At 29.6% G+C, this 19155-nt stretch overlaps 1 protein-coding gene across 2 annotated transcripts in view; it reads right to left on the bottom strand.

Annotated features, from left to right (window-relative positions):
• Positions 1-6056: 6056 nt before the first annotated feature.
• Positions 6057-19155, bottom strand: part of LOC130677059 (putative mediator of RNA polymerase II transcription subunit 26) — a 57338-nt gene continuing 44239 nt past the window's right edge. For both annotated transcript variants that reach the window (XM_057483636.1, XM_057483635.1), the window contains exons 2-5: positions 10501-10631; positions 10234-10419; positions 7571-7621; positions 6057-7077 (exon numbers count right to left, since the gene is read on the bottom strand). In XM_057483636.1, the coding sequence (XP_057339619.1) occupies positions 6292-7077; positions 7571-7621; positions 10234-10419; positions 10501-10631 (1154 nt within the window). In that variant the 3' untranslated portion in view covers positions 6057-6291. The remainder of the gene's footprint in view (positions 7078-7570; positions 7622-10233; positions 10420-10500; positions 10632-19155) is intronic.

Below are 19155 nucleotides of genomic sequence, written 5' to 3'. Positions count from 1 at the left end.
CATATTATCTATACCAGATATATACATATAGGACGTGGTGCAGGGTATACTGCGCCACTACCAGTAGGTACTTCCCACTCTGCTACGCAAAGTTCACTTGTTAGCAGTAGAGTGAAGACTGACAATTAACGTCCGCTGCATTTGCTTTTAACACTTCTACTATAAGTGTCCATATCCAAGAAGCCCGCACGCTCTAGCGGTGAGCGCGAAACTAACTTTCGCTCACTTACTCTCTCCCGCCAGATTGTCGGTCGGCGAGCGTCTCACGATCACTCTTACATTTTTTTCCCGTTGCCTTTTTCTCTTTTAATTACTTTTTTTTTCCACAAATTTCTCCATAAAAAAAATAAAATTTCACGTATAAAATTATTATTTCTTTTCTTTCCCAGAATAAAATTTTAATATATAAATAATTACTAATCATTATTATTTTGTTTTTTCAAAGTTTAAGGCCATTCTCAGACAGTGCCCCCCACTTTTTAAAATTTTTGAATGACTTTCAACTGTTATAAGCGTATCAAATTTTTAGCAATTAATTAAAAAAAAATTGAAGCATTAATTGAAAAAAGGACAACGTAGTTGTAATTTCGCCGATATATAGATATAGAAAAAAAATTATTTACACTTGATATCAATTCGAAGTTAAACAAAATTCGTTAAATAAATTTTCGTGAAATCGTCCTGTCAATTTTATAATTAGAATTTTTTAATTTTGTTGGGTAAGTAATTTTTTCTAAATTCTATATCGCAACGAAATTACGACTACGTTGTCCTTTTTTCAATTAAAATTTTGATTTTTTTTTAATTGATTAATAAAATTTTAATACGGTTATGATAGTTGAAAGTCATTGCATATTTTTAAAAAGTGGGGGGCACTGTCTGAGAATGCCCTTAAAAGAAAAATAATTTTTTTTGTTATGGTTACAATTCTCTCGAATTCTCAGCGAGAACAGGAATTGCAACATGACTTTGAAATTAAAAAAAAATAAGATGGAATATAACTTTTTCGAATCCTGATTTATTCTATCGAATTCTCGGGAAAAACAGAAATTGCAACATGACTTTAAAATTAAAAAAAATAAGATGGAATATAACTTTTTCGGATCCTGTTTTATTCTCTCGAATTCACGGGAAGAACAGAAATAGCAACATTATTTTAGAATCAAAAAGAATTAGTTAGGATTAAACTTTGTTGAATCCTCTTTTATTCTCTTGAATCCTCCTCGGAAACAGAAATTTAATATTATTTTAGAATTAAAAAGAATTAGTTAGGATTAAACTTTTTTGAATCCTTTTTTATTCTCTTGAATCCTCCGCGAGGACAGAAATTCAAAGTTATTTTAGAATTAAAAAGAATTAGTTAGGATTAAACTTTTTTGAATTCTCTTTTATTCTCTCGAATCCTTCACGGGAACAGAAATTTAATATTAATTTGGATTTAAAAAGGATTAGTTAGAATTAAACTTTTTCCAATTCTCTTTAATTCTCTTGAATCCTCCGCGAGAACAGAAATTAAATATTAATTTAGAATTAAAAAGGATAAGTTAGGATTAAACTTTTTAGAATCTTCTTTTATTCTCTTGAATCCTCCACGGGAACAGAAATTAAATATGATTTTAGAATTAAAAAGAATTAGTTAGGATTAAACTTTTTAGAATCCTCCTTTATTCTCTTGAATCCTCCACGGGAACAGAAATTAAATATGATTGTAGAATTAAAAAGATTAGTTAGAATTAATTTTTTTCCAATTCTCTTTAATTCTCTTGAATCCTCCGCGAGAACAGAAATTAAATATTAATTTAGAATTAAAAAGAGTTAGTTAGGATTAAACTTTTTTGAATCCTCTTTTATTCTCTTGAATCCTCCGCGAGAACAGAAATTCAAAGTTATTTTAGAATTAAAAAGAATTAGTTAGGATTAAACTTTTTAGAATCCTCTTTTATTCTTTTGAATCCTCCACGGGAACAGAAATTAAATATGATTTTAGAATTAAAAAGAATTAGTTAGGATTAAACTATTATGAATCCTCTTTTATTCTCTTGAATCCTCCGCGAGGACAGAAATTCAAAGTTATTTTAGAATTAAAAAGAATTAGTTAGGATTAAACTTTTTTGAATCCTTTTTTATTCTCTTGAATCCTCCGCGAGAACAGAAATTCAAAGTTATTTTAGAATTAAAAGAATTAGTTAGGATTAAACTATTATGAATCCTCTTTTATTCTCTTGAATCCTCCGCGAGGACAGAAATTCAAAGTTATTTTAGAATTAAAAAGAATTAGTTAAGATTAAACTTTTTTGAATTCTCTTTTATTCTCTCGAATCCTTCACGGGAACAGAAATTTAATATTAATTTGGATTTAAAAAGGATTAGTTAGAATTAAACTTTTTCCAATCCTCTTTTATTCTCTTGAATCCTCCACGGGAACAGAAATTGAATCTGATTTTAGAATTAAAAAGAATTAGTTAGGATTAAACTTTTTAGAATCTTCTTTTATTCTCTTGAATCCTCCACGGGAACAGAAATTAAATATGATTTTAGAATTAAAAAGAATTAGTTAGGATTAAACTTTTTAGAATCCTCCTTTATTCTCTTGAATCCTCCACGGGAACAGAAATTAAATATGATTTTAGAATTAAAAAGAATTAGTTAGGATTAAACTATTTTGAATCCTCTTTTATTCTCTTGAATCCTCCGCGAGGACAGAAATTCAAAGTTATTTTAGAATTAAAAAGAATTAGTTAGGATTAAACTTTTTTTAATCCTCTTTTATTCTCTTGAATCCTCCACGATAACAGAAATTGAATATTTTTTTAGAATTAAAAAGAATTAGTTAGAATTAAAATTTTTTGAATCCTCTGCGCGATCAGAAATTGCAATATTATTTTAGAATTAAAAAGGATAAGTTAGGATTAAAAATATTTAATCCTTTTTTATTCTTTTTAATCCTAAAACGATAATAATTTTGTCGCTAGATGATGGAGAATTAAATAGGATTCATTTTATGTTCGATCTGAATTCTCCGGAGAATTAAGAGTATTAAAGAGTATTAAGGAGTATTAAGTATGTGTGCTTTTTTAATCCTTTTTAATTCACTTTTTTAACCAGGGACTCGTGATCCATAGTTACGAGCGATATTACCTTGCGGAATTCAACCTTCATGTACTTTTAAGGGAAATAATGAACCCTGAATAACTTACATCCATATTAAAAATATTGATTATGAAGGGAATAAACCAAAAACTGAAAAATTAAAAGATACAATTTAAATATTAATTATATATTTTTCTTATTCTTTAACCGTGGCTACCGCACGTGCAAAATAAAAACCGCAGTAGGAGAAATTCGTTAGAAGCCATCAGGAGCTCATAAAAATTAGAAGCTGGCACGGTTCGCATCTTATTCTTGTACAAGAGCAAGGACACGGGCCGTGACTCATGCCATTTCCCCTCATTAGCTAGTCTATATAAACTCACGATTTTCGGTCTAGATGTCCAGTCTTATTAATTTTCGTTGAGTTTAAGCTTCGTCACGATACTTTTTTTACACTGTGCGTCGGGTTAAGAAAGTATTCTGCGAGTTTCTCAGTTCTCCAACACTATTAAATTACAAAGCTAACCCAGGGGTACAAATCGAATAAAAATTGAACGCGAAATCTCTACCTGGTTTATCAAACGATTTATAATAACAAACGGCCTTCCAACCAACAACAACAATTTAATTGTACAACTGAAGCTGAATAAAAATAACATAACCAATTGTAAGTTCTAGTTCTTTTATTATTATTTTTCTAAAATAATTCCTTATATTGGCTACTATTTCATACTCATTACCGTAACGACGAGGTCTCCGTCGCCCGAGTGAAGGACTTAAGTGTCTTGACTCAAAATAAGAGACTGCATATGAATAATTGTATGTTAGACGTAACAAATGCTTAAGTTGATTTGAATGAAAACCATATTTCCAACATTTTTTGATTTCATTGGAAAAAATAATCAAAACATAAAGATTAGGGTCATAAATTCAAGATTATTATACAAGCTTTCAGATACTTTTTACGGCAATTGTCTATGAATATTAGTTTTGAAGTTATATAAACTTTAGCAGTGAATAAAAACTGATTTTTACGAAAAATCATGAAAATTTCAAACAGCCAAAACTTCAAACTTATTCAAACGATTCAGCCTACCCTAGAACTTGATCAAGGTAATCGCCGATAGAATGAGTGTAAAAAATTTGATTAAAATCCGATAAGAACTGTGGGCGCTATCGTAATGACAAGACCAGTGATAATCATAGGGATTAGAGGTAAATTTGCTACATCATAATTAATCAAAGAAATACTTTTAAAATATAAAATAGCAATAAAATTTACAGGTTATTTTGTGCGCAATAAAATACAACTGACAAAACTGGATTATAATGGGACAAGCATACGTTATGTGGAATGAAAACGATATTTTCAACATTTTTTGATATTATTAAAATTTTCAAGGCTATCATACTATTGGAAGAAATGGTCAAAATATAAAGTTTAAGGTCATAAATTAAAGCTTATTACTCAACCTTTAAACTACTTTTTCCAAAAATCCTTAAAATTTCAAACAGCCATAACTTCTAAACTAATCGACCGATTCAGCCCATCTTCGAACTTAACCGTGGTAATTACACATAAAATAAGTGTAGAAAATTTCATTAAGATCGGATAAGAACTGTAGACGCAATCGTGTCCTCCAAAGTCCGTTATATTACATATATATATATATATATATATATATATATATATATATATATATATATATATATTGTAACATGAGAAAAAATTCGACATCGACCCGAGGATTGAAATTATTTAAATAAAATAAATAGTTATCCGGTGAGCCAATTCTGGTGATACCTATGAGCAAAAATTTCGACTATGACCAAGCAATCGACTCGACGCATTGATTGTCACGAGAGATCCGGGATAGACGCCGTACTGAACGGCCACGTTTTTTTATTTGAACAATTCGATTCTGAACAATTCTCGATTTCGACGTATGAACGATTTGAATTACGGCATGTAACATCAATCCGAGTTTGATCAACGAACAATAATTCGCGACAATTAATTACGACCGACAATAACCGCTTCCTGTGAATAAGTGAACAAGCCGAAGCATCGGCGCGAATCTGAACAAAGTGTACGAGTGCAATAATTAATAAATAAGTGCAGTGCGTACGTACTACTAATAAATTAAATAATTAATTACGCGTAATAATTATTTGATCGTGTAATTTACCGAAATAAAATCTTATTTTTTATTTTATTTTATTTCTTCGAGCAATTCTGAGAACTACGGCCCTGGTGGAAAAATTTCTCTTGAAGAACTCAGAAAAAGATTTGTAAAATTCAGAATAAGACTTTTAAAAATCTTATTTTCTAAGAAAATCTCTTAAAAAGTATAAAAAATGCAGATAAATATTTTGGAAGTGTTTTAAAGACAAAAAACAGAGTGATATTTAGACTCTGCCAGAAGAGTTATCAAGAGTTTTTAAGAAAAAACTTCAGAGAACGAGTAAAAGAAAATATGTTTTTTTTTAGTTTTTCTGAGATAATCACATATTTAAAGAGATTTTTGTTTTGTCTTAGAAATGATTATTCTGACTTTTGAAGAGGTATAGAGCATATTTTAAGTGCTTTTTTGGTTTCTCTTTTTATTCATTATTCCGAGTTTCTTTGAGATTTAAAAGACGATTCTCGCGGTTATTGCGTTCTCTTGAAAATGATTTTTTCGACTTTTTCAGAGTTTTTTAGTTCATTTTAAGAAACAATAAAACTCGAAGAAATACTTACTTTGAATTTTTTGGAATTAATAAAATATGGAATAGGAGCATTTACAAGAAATAAAAAGAAAAATATTTATGAGGTATACATTAAGTTAATTACTAAAGCATATTTTTTATTTGTTTTATTTATTTAAAAAAATAACAGTAGTTTCAACCAAACAGAAAATATGAAGTTTATTAAAATATATATTCATTAAAAATATAAATTATAGATAACTAATTTTTCATCGACCATACAATTATATTTATCTTTTTTTTTTACTATATTTTTTATTAAATCTATTAAATATTAATAATACATAAAAATTATCTAGAAAATTTCAAATTTACTTTCTGATAGTCTTCAAATCAATAAATAAATAAATTATTGCTATGGAAAAATCACTCTAGTAGGAAATGAGATCAATTTTGTTTAGCTGGAACTTCAAGATGGTTACGTGTATTGTAAAATTAATTGTTCATTCTCTAAGGTCTATCTTTATTTGAATTTTTTCGAGCACTCGTTATTGCGGTTCCAAGATACTTGTTCAGCTTGCCTACTTCAACGTCATATAGATCTTTGGAAAGGTTTCTTTTTTTTTTAAATCTTTCATAGTGATATAAAATTACGACTTTCTTCTCAGGTGTTAACTCCTTTTTATCCCCTGTATTTTTTTGTTTACGAACAACTTTGGTTGCGAGTTTTTCAACACCCCATATTCCATGCGACATGATTTTCACAAATTTCGACGGGACGTAACTATTAAACGCTTCACGATAAGATAAACTGGGCACATAAAAACCACCTCCTACATGGATGGGTTCAACAATCCGACGAATATCATCTTCATGACGCAATTGTTGTGGTTGTGGTTGTTGTTGTTGTGATTGTTGTTCTTCTTCGTTTTGTTGCTGGAGTTGTCGTTGTCGTTCTTCTTCGTCTTGTTGCTGGAGTTGTCGTTGTCGTTCTTCTTCGTCTTGTTGCTGGAGTTGTCGTTGTCGTTTTTCTTCGTCTTGTTGCTGGAGCTGTTGTTGTTGTCGATCTTCTTCGTCTTGTTGTTGTTGTTGTCGTCGTCGTTCTTCTTCTTGTAGTTGGAGTTGTTGTTGTCGTCGTTGTTGTTGTTCTTCTTCTTCTTCTTGCTGTTGCTGGTAAATATCGCGTTGTACGTTCCGTTCAAGTTGTTGACTTAGTCGTTTAATCTTTTCAGCTTGTTCTCTATTTTTTTGCAATAATTGCGCCAGCATTTCAGTTTCCTTGTCGCCATGAAATTCCTAAAAATTTTTTTGTTAAATATAATTAAAAAAAATTTTATGGTCATCCTAATATTTATTTAAAATTATCAATAATCTATTCTTCAAGAACAGAATGATACATCAGATAATATGGATGCGATAGAGAATATTAATATTACACTGAGAAAAAAAAATACTTTTATCAAGAACATTTACTTGCGACAAAAACATATGTTCTTGATAATTTTCAAAAATATATAATTTTGTCTCAAGAATTCGTAGAATTAAAGGAAAAAATTTTTATTTAATTCAAGTAAAGCTATTTTTTTGTTTACTCATGATATAATATCAAATTCATATAATAACGAAAATAAATTTGAAGCTCTTTTCTCAAGAAATTGATAATTAATAATAATAAAATAAAAATTTTGATCGGATTTCTTCAACCAAGAAATTCTTGTTTGGAAAATAGTATTTTTTTTTCTCAGTGTAGAATAATTAAAAAACAGAAGTAATATTTTGTGCTGCTCACCTGATTCGTTTGAATTGTTGGGATGGCTCGGTGTGTAATCGAGAGTGTAGACTAAAAAAAAATTGATAATACAATTTAGCTCATTTTTATACTTGTCGTAATATCAATTTGAAATCATCAAAAAAACAATAAGTTCTAAAGATGATGCTTATATGAATGTGAAATTTTATTATTTTTTGTTTTTGAAAAACTTTTTAAAATTTTTTTATAAATTAAAAATATATCCTGAATAAAGCAAGAACTTCTGATGTACGAAACATTATTGCTTAGATATTTTAAAAATTACTTTTTAATTCAACTAATCACATCGAAATTTATAAACCCATTTTAAATGGAATCATTCGCCATCAGAGATAACAAGAGAAATTTTTGATTTGAATTATCGATATAAAAAATAAAAAATTAATTTTTCAGTCTACTGATCGAAATTTAAAATAGAAAAATTTAATTTTAATACAAAAATTGATAATTCTAAATTTCAAAATTTATTTGCTATTCTAACACACGAAACCAAAAAATGAAAAGTAATTTTGAACTCAAATGCTATGAATTTAGAGAAACGTTATAATTTTAAAAAAATTTAGTAAGTAGGTATCAATATGGTATCAAGTTTTGGAATTACAGTGGAAATATTGGCCATATAAAAAAATTTTCAAAACAAAAGTTGTAAGAAAATCTATTTACTTGAGAAAATGTCTCTAATGATTTGTTTATACGATCAATATTTTCACCGTAATTTCAAAATTAAGATTTTCATAATTAACAAAAATTTGAATAATTCATTACGAATCTCAATTTTTTAATTACGGTGAAAATATTGGTCGTATAAAAAAATCATTAGAGACATTTTTTTATAAAAATAAACTTCCTACAACTTTAGTTTGAAAAGTTTTTTTATAAGACCAATATTTTTGCCGTAATATTAACCATTTAAACCATTCATTTCGAAGTTGAGGCAAACATCTTGTCCCTATAAATTACATTACAAAATTACATTATTACTCGGGATTGGAAATTTTAAATATTTTTTGGATTTTTTAAATCGAAATTTACAATTAATAAATTTACAGTTGACTACCCGTTACAAACCTGGTCTAGGGGACGTAGGGCAAATTTTTCTCGGAATTTCAGTTATCCTACTGTCGTACGTTTTGTTTTTTTCTCGACTACCCATTGTAAACCTATTTTATTTTATATGATTTTAAATGTAATATTTACGATTTGCTACATACGTCACTATCTCAATTTTTCTAGTGCTTATAGCGCTAAAATAAAAACTTTTTTATACTAATAATGATTGTAATGCACAAAATAATAACGACAACGGTATTAATTACAGTAATGATAATAATAATTTCATTGATAAACATAATGACCAATAAACCTTTTAAATTGTAACAGAAGCTTTAATTGTAATTAATGATAAAAACTACAAACAATAAATTATATTTTACTTAATAATGATTAAATTATTCCCCGCGAAACATCGATAGTAAATTTTCATCATTTATTTGGATATTGTTTCCTATTGTTAGTTTATAATTTAGACAATTTTAACGGAGGCTTATAACGGAATGTTTAGTATGAAACTCAAAAAAGTGGTTAAGTGGGGGAAAATCTTTGGACTCAGTAACTCCCGATTGAGGGAAAGAGGCATACTACAGGCAGGTTTATGGCGGGTAGTCGACTGTATTAATAACAAACAATCTAAATGAAATACTATAAATTGATGTTTAATTTGAAAAGCCTCTGAATTATAATAGCGAATTTTTAGTTTTCAGTTAGCATTATTCGAATTAAATCATTAGATTACTAACAATTTATTAATGTAATACAGGTAAGAAAAAATGTAAATTTAATCCTCAATTTAATATTTACAATAAAAATTGGTTATTTTTTTTTTATTTAAGCAATGAGGATTGACAATTTCTGAATTAATATAGAGATTTATTACTCAAAATGGATATTAAATATTAGATTTTCATCGAAATCAAAATAAAATGTTATGTATCAAATTTTTGTTTTTCAAATCGTCATTAAAAATTTACAAATCACTTTGTTAATTCAACACTCAACATTAGAGATTGAAAATTTTTTTTCTGTTTATGATAATCATAACAAACAATGAATAAATTTTATTTTAATTTTAATACGCAGAATGGATCATTCGATAATAATTATTTTCTATGTTAACATCAAAAAATTTAAGTTTTGAAACCTATTTCGCATTAGATTATGAAAAAAATCTTCTCAATTCAAATATTCAAAAAAAAACATTGACAATATAAATTATGCATCACAGATTTGTAATTTTAAAATTAAAAAATCACGTAATAATGGAAATACTATAATTGGTTTATAATCCGAATAGATAAAATAATAAACTAAACATTACTTATAATTTCAACATTCGAAATGCGAAGTAGAAAATAATTTAGTAATTCGATTAATCGTGATAAAGGTTGAAAAATCGCTGATAAATTTAATTTCTCGCGTTCAAATGTATTTTTAAAAAATATTTTTGAATTCCCAACATAAATATTCGTGATTAAAAATAAGTTTTCTTATTATTAATCTACATTTATTTTATTTGTAAATTAAAATTTACATCTTCAGCATGGATATTAAGAGATTTATGTATATATAATATAACAATTTATTACCTCATCCAGATGCTGTGTCTCATTTGTTGCTGTCTTGTCACCAATATTATTATTATCATCACTTGCCGAGCTTTCAGGTGGAATAATACTTATTTCTTGAAATTCTTTTTCCCGTTGTAATTGGTAAGTTTTCATTATATCTTCACTCATTAACTTCTTGACCTTGTTTTCGTTAATCTGCGAGTTCTATAAAAGTTAAAATTTCATCAGAAAAATTAGAATTTGATAAGAATATAATATTTGTTTGATCCAATTAGTAATAATTACTTTTCTTTTTTTTTTGGCCGAAAGTAACAGGTCTATCTGCTCGTCTTTCTCACAAGATGAATCTGCTGACGATGGATTGTAGACGGGACGGCGGATCCTTCCCGTACTTTCAGCGAGTTCTTTCTCGGTGTCTAAAATTGAATGAACTGATAAAAATACTATCCTGCACGAGTTCTTATTTTCTTGCTTCTAATATACGTTCATCAAAGAGTTTTTTCTTGTTGAATGAGATCGAACGATGTTCAATTATTCATTTAATGAGTGTTTTATTTTATTCATTTTATATTTATTTATAGTTTATCAAAATAAATTCGACTATAATACACAAATAAATTGCGTTATAGGTACAATGAGGACATAAAAAAAATTTTTTTTTTAAGTACGAAAATTTTTTTTTGGATTCTGCTTTTTCTAGATATTAAGCATGATGATTGAAAAAAAAAAAAAAAAATTAAATTTATACACTGTCTGGTACCCGGGAAGGTACCCAGTAGGGTTGCCATTGATAAGGGTTTCCCAGGACATGTTCTGATTTTTGAGGTGTCCAGATTAGTGTAGGCAGCTTTTATTTTTCGTCTATAGGTATTTTAATATTATTTTTCAGCAGCTAAACTCTTCTATTCACATGAAACGATTTTAAATTTACTTTTTGAATTTACAAAAAGTTACTAATAATTATTAACAATTCAGTTATTTTAATAAAAACCTAAAGTGTAAATCGTTTTATTAAAAACAAAAGTATTTAGTTTGTTTTAAAAACAATAAGAAAAAAAATTCTCATAATTTTGTTTCTTTGACTGTGATTAAAAAAATTTTCAGTTCGATTTCTTTTTTTTTTTTAATGTCCGGGCTATTTGATTACCTATGGCACGCCGTTTTACTATTTAATGTTAACAAATAAATTAGAGAAAAAATAAATTGTCATAAAAAAATTGAAACAATTTTAATCGAGGCATAATTAAAATGCGACACATTAATTTTATTATCATGCATAATTTTTATTAAAAATAATTATTATCTCCTGACATAATAATAATCTGGTTATTTATAATTATGTTCTGACATTAATATTTTTGATTATTTAAAATTATAGTGGCACATAATAAAAATGAATTACATTATCATTATGTGTTTAGATAATTTTAATCATTATATATTATTATGTACTGACATAATTGTAATGAGTTCTATTAAAATTATGATCTTCATACTAAAAATATGTTGAATTTAAACTATACTATCCTATAAAAATAATTGGAACATTTTGAGTTATGAGAGCTAATAATATATTAATTTTTTAGATATTCAGGCATACTGAATTTAAAGTATGTACATAATGGAAATTCAGAATTAAATTTATGTACATAATGAAAATGCGAGAATTAGAATTATGTACATAATGGAAATGCGAGAATTAAAATTATGTACATAATAAAAATTCAGAATTAAAATTATGTACATAATGAAAATGCGAGAATTAAAATTATGTACATAATGGAAATGCGGAATTAAAATTATGTACATAATGAAAATTCGGAATAAAAATTATGTACATAATGAAAATGGTAGAATAAAAATTATGTACATAATGAAAATGGTAGAATTAAAATTATTCACATAATGAAAATGGTAGAATTAAAATTATGTACATAATGAAAATGGTAGAATTAAATTTATGTACATAATAAAAATTTGGAATTAAAATTATGTACATAATATAAATTTGGAATTAAAATTATGTACATAACGAAAATGCGAGAATTAAAATAATGTACATAATGAAAATGCGAGAATTAAAATTATGAACATAATGAAAATGCGAGAATTAAAATTATGTACATAATGAAAATTCGGATTTAAAATTATATTCACAATAAAAGCTGTGTATATGGGTCAGTATCTGTATGTGTACAAGCGTGAGCGTGTATTTGAGTATATGTAGCGTGAAAAACTAATCATAGGGGGGCTTACATAGCTATTTATAGAACATGGATGGTCTTGTATGGTTCGTATAGAACTATACATAGGTACATCTGGCTACCCTGGTAGGAAGGGACCATTGGACAAGGCTCGGACCAGGCATTGGCCGGTCGTCATGCCAGAGTTCCGAGCCTTGGCGCAAGCCTTAGTCAAGCCTTTGCTGAACCATTGGGTGAGCACTGGTCTATAACAGGGCTAAGCTGCTACTCTGGTCGTCCTTACAAAGGGCGCCACTGGAAGTAATAACGGCCTCCCAGAGCCGGATCTTAGATCATCAGGGTCGGTGTAAAATTGTTTTGTAAGAGAAGGAAGAGGAAGGATAATTTACAATTAATTAATTTATTTCACAATTAACAATTTTAACCTTCATTTATTCGACCTCGACAATATTTATTTAAACCTTTATTTTATAAACCTTATTACCTTTTTAAATCTTATAAACTTTATTACCTAATGTCAACTACCTTTGACTATATCACACACACACTCACACTGAGTCCCCTGGACTATAATACACACACTCGACTTAACTCTTTTTTCCACGCAGTTGACAAGACCCTCTACGTGGCTAACATTTTCCCGCGCGGTCCCCTGGACCCTCTACGCGATATAACTTCTTTGCAACAAATTCACGCGGTCCCCTGGACCCTCTACGTGATATAACCTTATTTACGCATCCATTAATTTCCTAAGTACACTATCCACACTCACACACTTTACAACATAAAATTCCATTATACCTATTTTCTGATTTAAATTAATTCCCATATAATTAATTACTACACTTTAAAATCACTATCAATTAACCACAACTAATTTCTTATAGACGTTAACCTTTCTTTTACCAACAATTTTGTTAAGCCGGTTTTAGGATTTATTTTATTTTACCGCTTAACAATTTATTCACTGACTCTATATCCAATACTCAAAACTTGAACATGTTTTACTTTACGACACATTTAACGTTTATATTTTGTTTATTTGATTTTATTTAACTTAATTATAATTAATTTATCCTATTATTAGTGACTAGATAATTCTGACTAGATCGCAATTGCTTTTCCGGCGAATGCCTTACGCAACCTGCCTGGAAAATTCCAGAAGAATTTTCTGGCAATGCTTTATACAACCTGCCTGGAAACAACAAAGCTAATTATGTTGAGACCGGTTTTCGATTGAATATTACACGAAAATAGACACGACAATACTTCACGGACACGACATTTAACTGCGTAGTTGATTAATAAATATTCTGGGAATATTCTATAAAATACCTATTACGATTTTCGTTGATTCTTACACCGTCGGTTGTCCAGTATTAGTTGTCCTGGTCCGGTATTTGTCCTGGTTCGTGTAGTTGTCCTGGTCCGTGTAGTTTGTCCCGTGGTTACTTGGTCATCCCGGCTCTATCCTTCCTGGTTGTAACTTTAGGCGTCTCGATGGTTGCCCGATCCTATGGACTCTGTCCTGAACGTCTGTTCAGTCTGGTCGTTCCGGTCACTACTCTTTTATTCGCTGTTGTCTTGTAGTTTTATTAATTTCGGCAATGATCGGAAAGCTCCTCCCTTACTTGATTATGATTGGGCCTAGTGTGAGAGTATTTTCAATAAGCGAATTTTGAATGCTCAATTGGGGTAGCAGGTAAGGTTGGTGGCCATCAGTGATGTTCCAAGCCTTGAGAAACAAAATTTCAACCCTCGGCCAAGGCTTGGGAAACAAAAAATCAAGCCTCGGCCAAACCTCGGGGAGTAAAAAATCTAAGGCTCACCCAATGCTCTATCTAAAATATTATCATTTAAATTAATAAATATAATTAAAAAAAAAGTTTGATCACACTTTTGTCGACATTACATTGGAGTGTAATTAACTAATTACTGAATTAATGGGAAATAACGAATAAAATTATTCGGGGGCTACCGGGGTTCGAACTGAGATCCTTCTGATCACTAGGCCGGGACGCTATCCACTGTGCTAAATCTGATGTTCGGATAATCATGAGTTTTTTGTTTGTTAATTATTTAAATATAATTTAATCTAGAAATACTAGATAGACGTATATTTTTTATTTATTTATTTTTTTTTTATTAATTTGTAATTTTATGATTTGATATAAATGAATAAATTTAGAATAAGATCAAGTAGGACTACTATATTCTTTATTGAAGTTTACCATTTATGTTACCAAAAGTTTTGAACATAGCAATAACTAATTAAATCTAAATTATTGTATATCAAATAATTTTCCTTTTTAGAAAATTTCAACTCTTGATATTAATCGTATACTCGGTGGACCGTTATGCCTTGGTCTTCTCTATATAAAAATACATAGACACATGTAAAGTGGCTAATTTTAATATTAAATAAAAATTTACCCAGGCTGAGGCATTGGCCAATGGTCACTACCAAAGGCTCAGCTTAACTTAATGAAACCATTGGACCAAGCTTCGGCCTAGACTCGGGCTAGTAATTAGCTGCCAAGACTTGGCTTAACGTAATCAAACCATTGGGCCAAGCCCCGGCCGAGGCTTAGGCCAATGGTCAGCTGTCGAAGCTTGGCAAGTGACAACAGGGCCAGGCTCGGCCCATAGTTAGCCTTGGCGATTCCTACCTGGGTAACTTATGTGATATTTGGACATAAAGAACTCGTATTAAGTTTTGCTGATGGAGTCAAAATATAATTGACGAATCGTTCAAATAATTGATGATTTTTTTTTGGGGTACATTAAGCTGTAAAATCACCTGGCAAAATTATTTTTTTTATCAATATTTGCAGAGTAGCGATGAGTTGACTAAAATACCAGAAAATGGCCATTTTTTGTTGGTTCTTCAAATGGATATCAAGGATGAAAAAAATTTTTTTTTTGAAAAAATCGAAAATGGAGCTTGTAGGGAATTTATTCACGTTCATTAAACTGCCTTTTAAATTACTGTGTGACCATTACTTGCTTAGATATCAATAAACAAAGACAAAAGGATTCTTTTTCATTTGAAGGCTGATATCTCAGCAGCAAATTGTCGTACAGAGAAACAAAAAAAAAACAAATTGTAGCTGAATAAATTTCCTGAACGAGCCATGAATTCGTTTTTTTGAAAAAATTTTTTCCGGTCCCATAGACCTAAAAAATAAAACCAAAAAATTTAGAAAAATTTTGTCTTGACCTTTTTCTTATGATTCCGAAAAAACCGTGGCTCAAATAAATATTTTGCTGTAAGATCTTCAAACTAGAGATTTTAAACTTTAATTTGCTTTTTTAATTTTTTCGATAGATCATTTTTCACGAAAATACAGCCTTCTAAAAATCACTAAAAAATTTATAAAATTTTCTTGTTCCTTTAATTTTTTGGATAAGTGTATGTTAAATTTTTGTAGAAAAATAAATTTCCCACAAAAAATATTCGATACTATTTTTCCTGTAAGTCAACCGTTTACTAGTTAACATAAAAAAACCACCAATTTGATAGGAAATTAGACTTTCAAGGATTCCACACGGGCTGTAGGAGAAAGTACTGCTGGGCACATACAGGCTTTTTCAAAGAACATACAAATTTCTTTAACTAAAACTTTGAAACAATAAGATTCGTTAATACGGGACTGAGTTTTATTTATTAAAATTAAACAAATCGAGAATGACATGTTTTTAGCATGGAAAAAATTCAACGACGTTGTTCCGGTTCTTAAAATTGATATTAAGAGCTCAAAATTAGACTGAATTTTTATCTGGGCGTTATCGGGTTAACCTTATTTCAAATAAGGTCCCGATCAGGGTATCCTGACGAGGATTCTAATATGGATGTAACGCTTAAGACCCATGAGGTCCTTATCGGGAATGCCTTATCAAGATAACAAGACCTTACCAGGATATCTTCATCCAATCCTCATCAGGATTATCTTATTAGTAATTATTTTTAAAAAAATATTAAATTGCAAAAAAAAATAAGAGAATTTTAATTCGATCGAGAATGTTATCTATCGTATCGAGAGCATTAATTAGAGGAAGTAAATATATTTTTTATTGATGAAAAAATCCCGATGACTGCTAGGCTCAAACCGGCGTCCTTCTGATTCAAAGTCCTCAATGCTATCCACTGCGCTGGCATACACATGTGATTTTGAAAGTGTAAATATAATAGTCATTATGATGTCAAAGAATAACTGATGAAGAAGTAAAAAATCTGTGCTGCAATGATTGACGTGATTTTTATATAATATTCTTTTGTACTTTGTTTAATTTTTAGCCTGTAAATGGAATATTTAAAGGTATGAGATAACTTTTCTTTGAATAGGGATATCCTGATGAGGCCCTGATCAGGAACTTGTCAGGTTGACCCGATGGCAAATAACTTTTTTTTGAATAGGGATATCCTGATGAGGCCTTGATCAGCAACTTGTCAGGTTGACCCGATGGCAAATAACTTTTTTTTTGAATAGGGATATCCTGATGAGGTCCTGACAAGGAACTTGTCAGGTTTGCCCTAATCAGGCAAACCTTATATTAACCTGATAAGGTCCTTGTGGTACTTCAGATAAATCAGGAAGAAATTCTAGCCGGGATAGAACAAGATTTTTAATGGAGAACGAAAAAAAAATGTCCGTTTCAAACAGAGCATCCTAGTAATTATACATTAATGCATCAAAACTAGTATGATTTTTCAAAATTATTGTAGAAATTTATATAATTTCATAACATTTTAATAGACATTTGTATCGTCCCGGGAAAAAAAAATCGGTCTGTCAGTTGACCCTGCGGGCCAGCCCCAAAACTTCCCGCTGTTTTCGAGCTCAAGAACCTCGAAAACATTATTGTGAATACATTTTCGAGCTCTTCGAGCTCGAAAATACGTTTGAATGCTGTTGTTTTCGAAAAAAAACGTTTTTCACCAATTTTCTCCAACGATATCTCTCAAACTAATAAACCGATCGAGACGGTTGAGGTGGCAATCGACGCGTTTTATCAATTTCTAAAGCTGATCAAATTTTGAATTCGATTTATCCAGTCATTTTTGAGATATTTTAGAAAAAATAAAAAATTTTTTTTTTTTAATTCTTTCGACAACGGTTTTTCCTGAACGAATGAACCGATTTTGATGGTTGGGGTGGCATTCGACTCGGCTTATAAAGCTTTAAAGCCCAGTCCATTATGGAATTAATCCATCGAGCACATTAAAAGTTATCCAAAAAAAACATTTTTGGAAAAACTTTATTTTTGGAATATCTCTGAACCAGCCCTACCGATCAAGCTCAATTACTCACTTAAAGTTCAAAATCGGTTCATCCGTTCAAAAGATACAGGTATTTACATACGTACGTACGTACATGCATACATACATACACTCGCACATCATCTTGAAATTAGTCAGAATAGCTTCCTAGGACCTCAAAACGTCGACATCTGATGAAAATTCGATTTTCGTAAATCGGACCGAAACCAATATGTAACAGGGTACATTATGCACTCTGGTAAAAACTATAAATTTGATTTTATATGTTATTCCCGCCATTAACCGGCCAATGACCTCGTAAGTTGCGAGTTAAGGTTGCGACTTGTCACCGGGTGTCGCATGTTCGCTAAGGCCCGAACATTCGCCACTCCCCTAGTCTAAGTTTTCGGGAGTGAACCAGAATAGAGGAAATGATAATATAAAAAGGACTGCGGAACATGGAATCATCAGTTGAGTTCTAGTTTTTGTTCAGACAACGACAACGGCAGGACACTAAATAAAATTAAGGTAATTATATACGCTTAAGTTTGCTCACGTGGAACGAAGCGATAGTTAATTAAAAATAAAATTATTATCTGGACCTTTGGCCAATGAATTCCAACTTTCTTTAATCTTGAAATCAATTACTTATACGTACTGTTCATTGACAGGTTAATCAGTATTAATAATTATCATAAATAAAGAGAGTAAGAGAGAGGTCAGAGACGACACGAGACCGGCTAATTTCCGTTCACCAAGGAAAAATCACACCGACATCCAGGTAGCAGCGGAACAACATCATCAGTTGCTGTAATAAAGTTCTGGAGGTAAAATTATAATTTTAATTTGGCCGGAATTTTATTCCAATGGCCAAAATTTAATTATAATTAAATTACTAATATCTTTCCGTCGGTTAAATTATAATCATTTGAATTGGAAGGCCGTTGGCCATTACAATTACGCGTCTCGTGTTTCTCAAAAGTTGTCGTGCCGTTTCGTTTGTTAAATAGTGTCTGTAACTCAAAATTATTTATTTCAGGTCCTTTGGCCAAAATAAAATAATTTTCCGCGTGCAATATTAATTAATTAAATTATAAAATAAAGTCAATAAATTAATTGAGGCCGGAATTTATTCCAGTGGCTGAATTAATTTATAATAAATTTCAATTTACTCGAATCCGTCGGTAAAATTCTGGACCTGAGTGGCGCCAACTCTATGGCCGAATTTCTAGTCAATTACTAAATAAATTCTAGTCGTTACTTAGTGATAAATTAATTTTAGTAAGAATTAATTAAATAATTAAATAATTAAAAGTTAAAAAGGACGCTAGAATTTTGGGTTAATTAAATATTGAGTCAAATTGAAAAACGGATTATTTTGTGAGTGAATTAAATTTAATTTTGAAAATTATAAGTGAGGAAATTATAAATTAAAAGTTATTGATAAATATTAATTGTGGCAAATAAAATAGTAGA

Source organism: Microplitis mediator, chromosome 11 (genome assembly GCF_029852145.1).
Source record: "Microplitis mediator isolate UGA2020A chromosome 11, iyMicMedi2.1, whole genome shotgun sequence".
Lineage (NCBI taxonomy): Eukaryota > Metazoa > Arthropoda > Insecta > Hymenoptera > Braconidae > Microplitis > Microplitis mediator.
The sequence above is the reverse complement of the archived record's forward strand: the minus strand, read 5'-3'. Positions and strand labels throughout refer to the sequence as shown.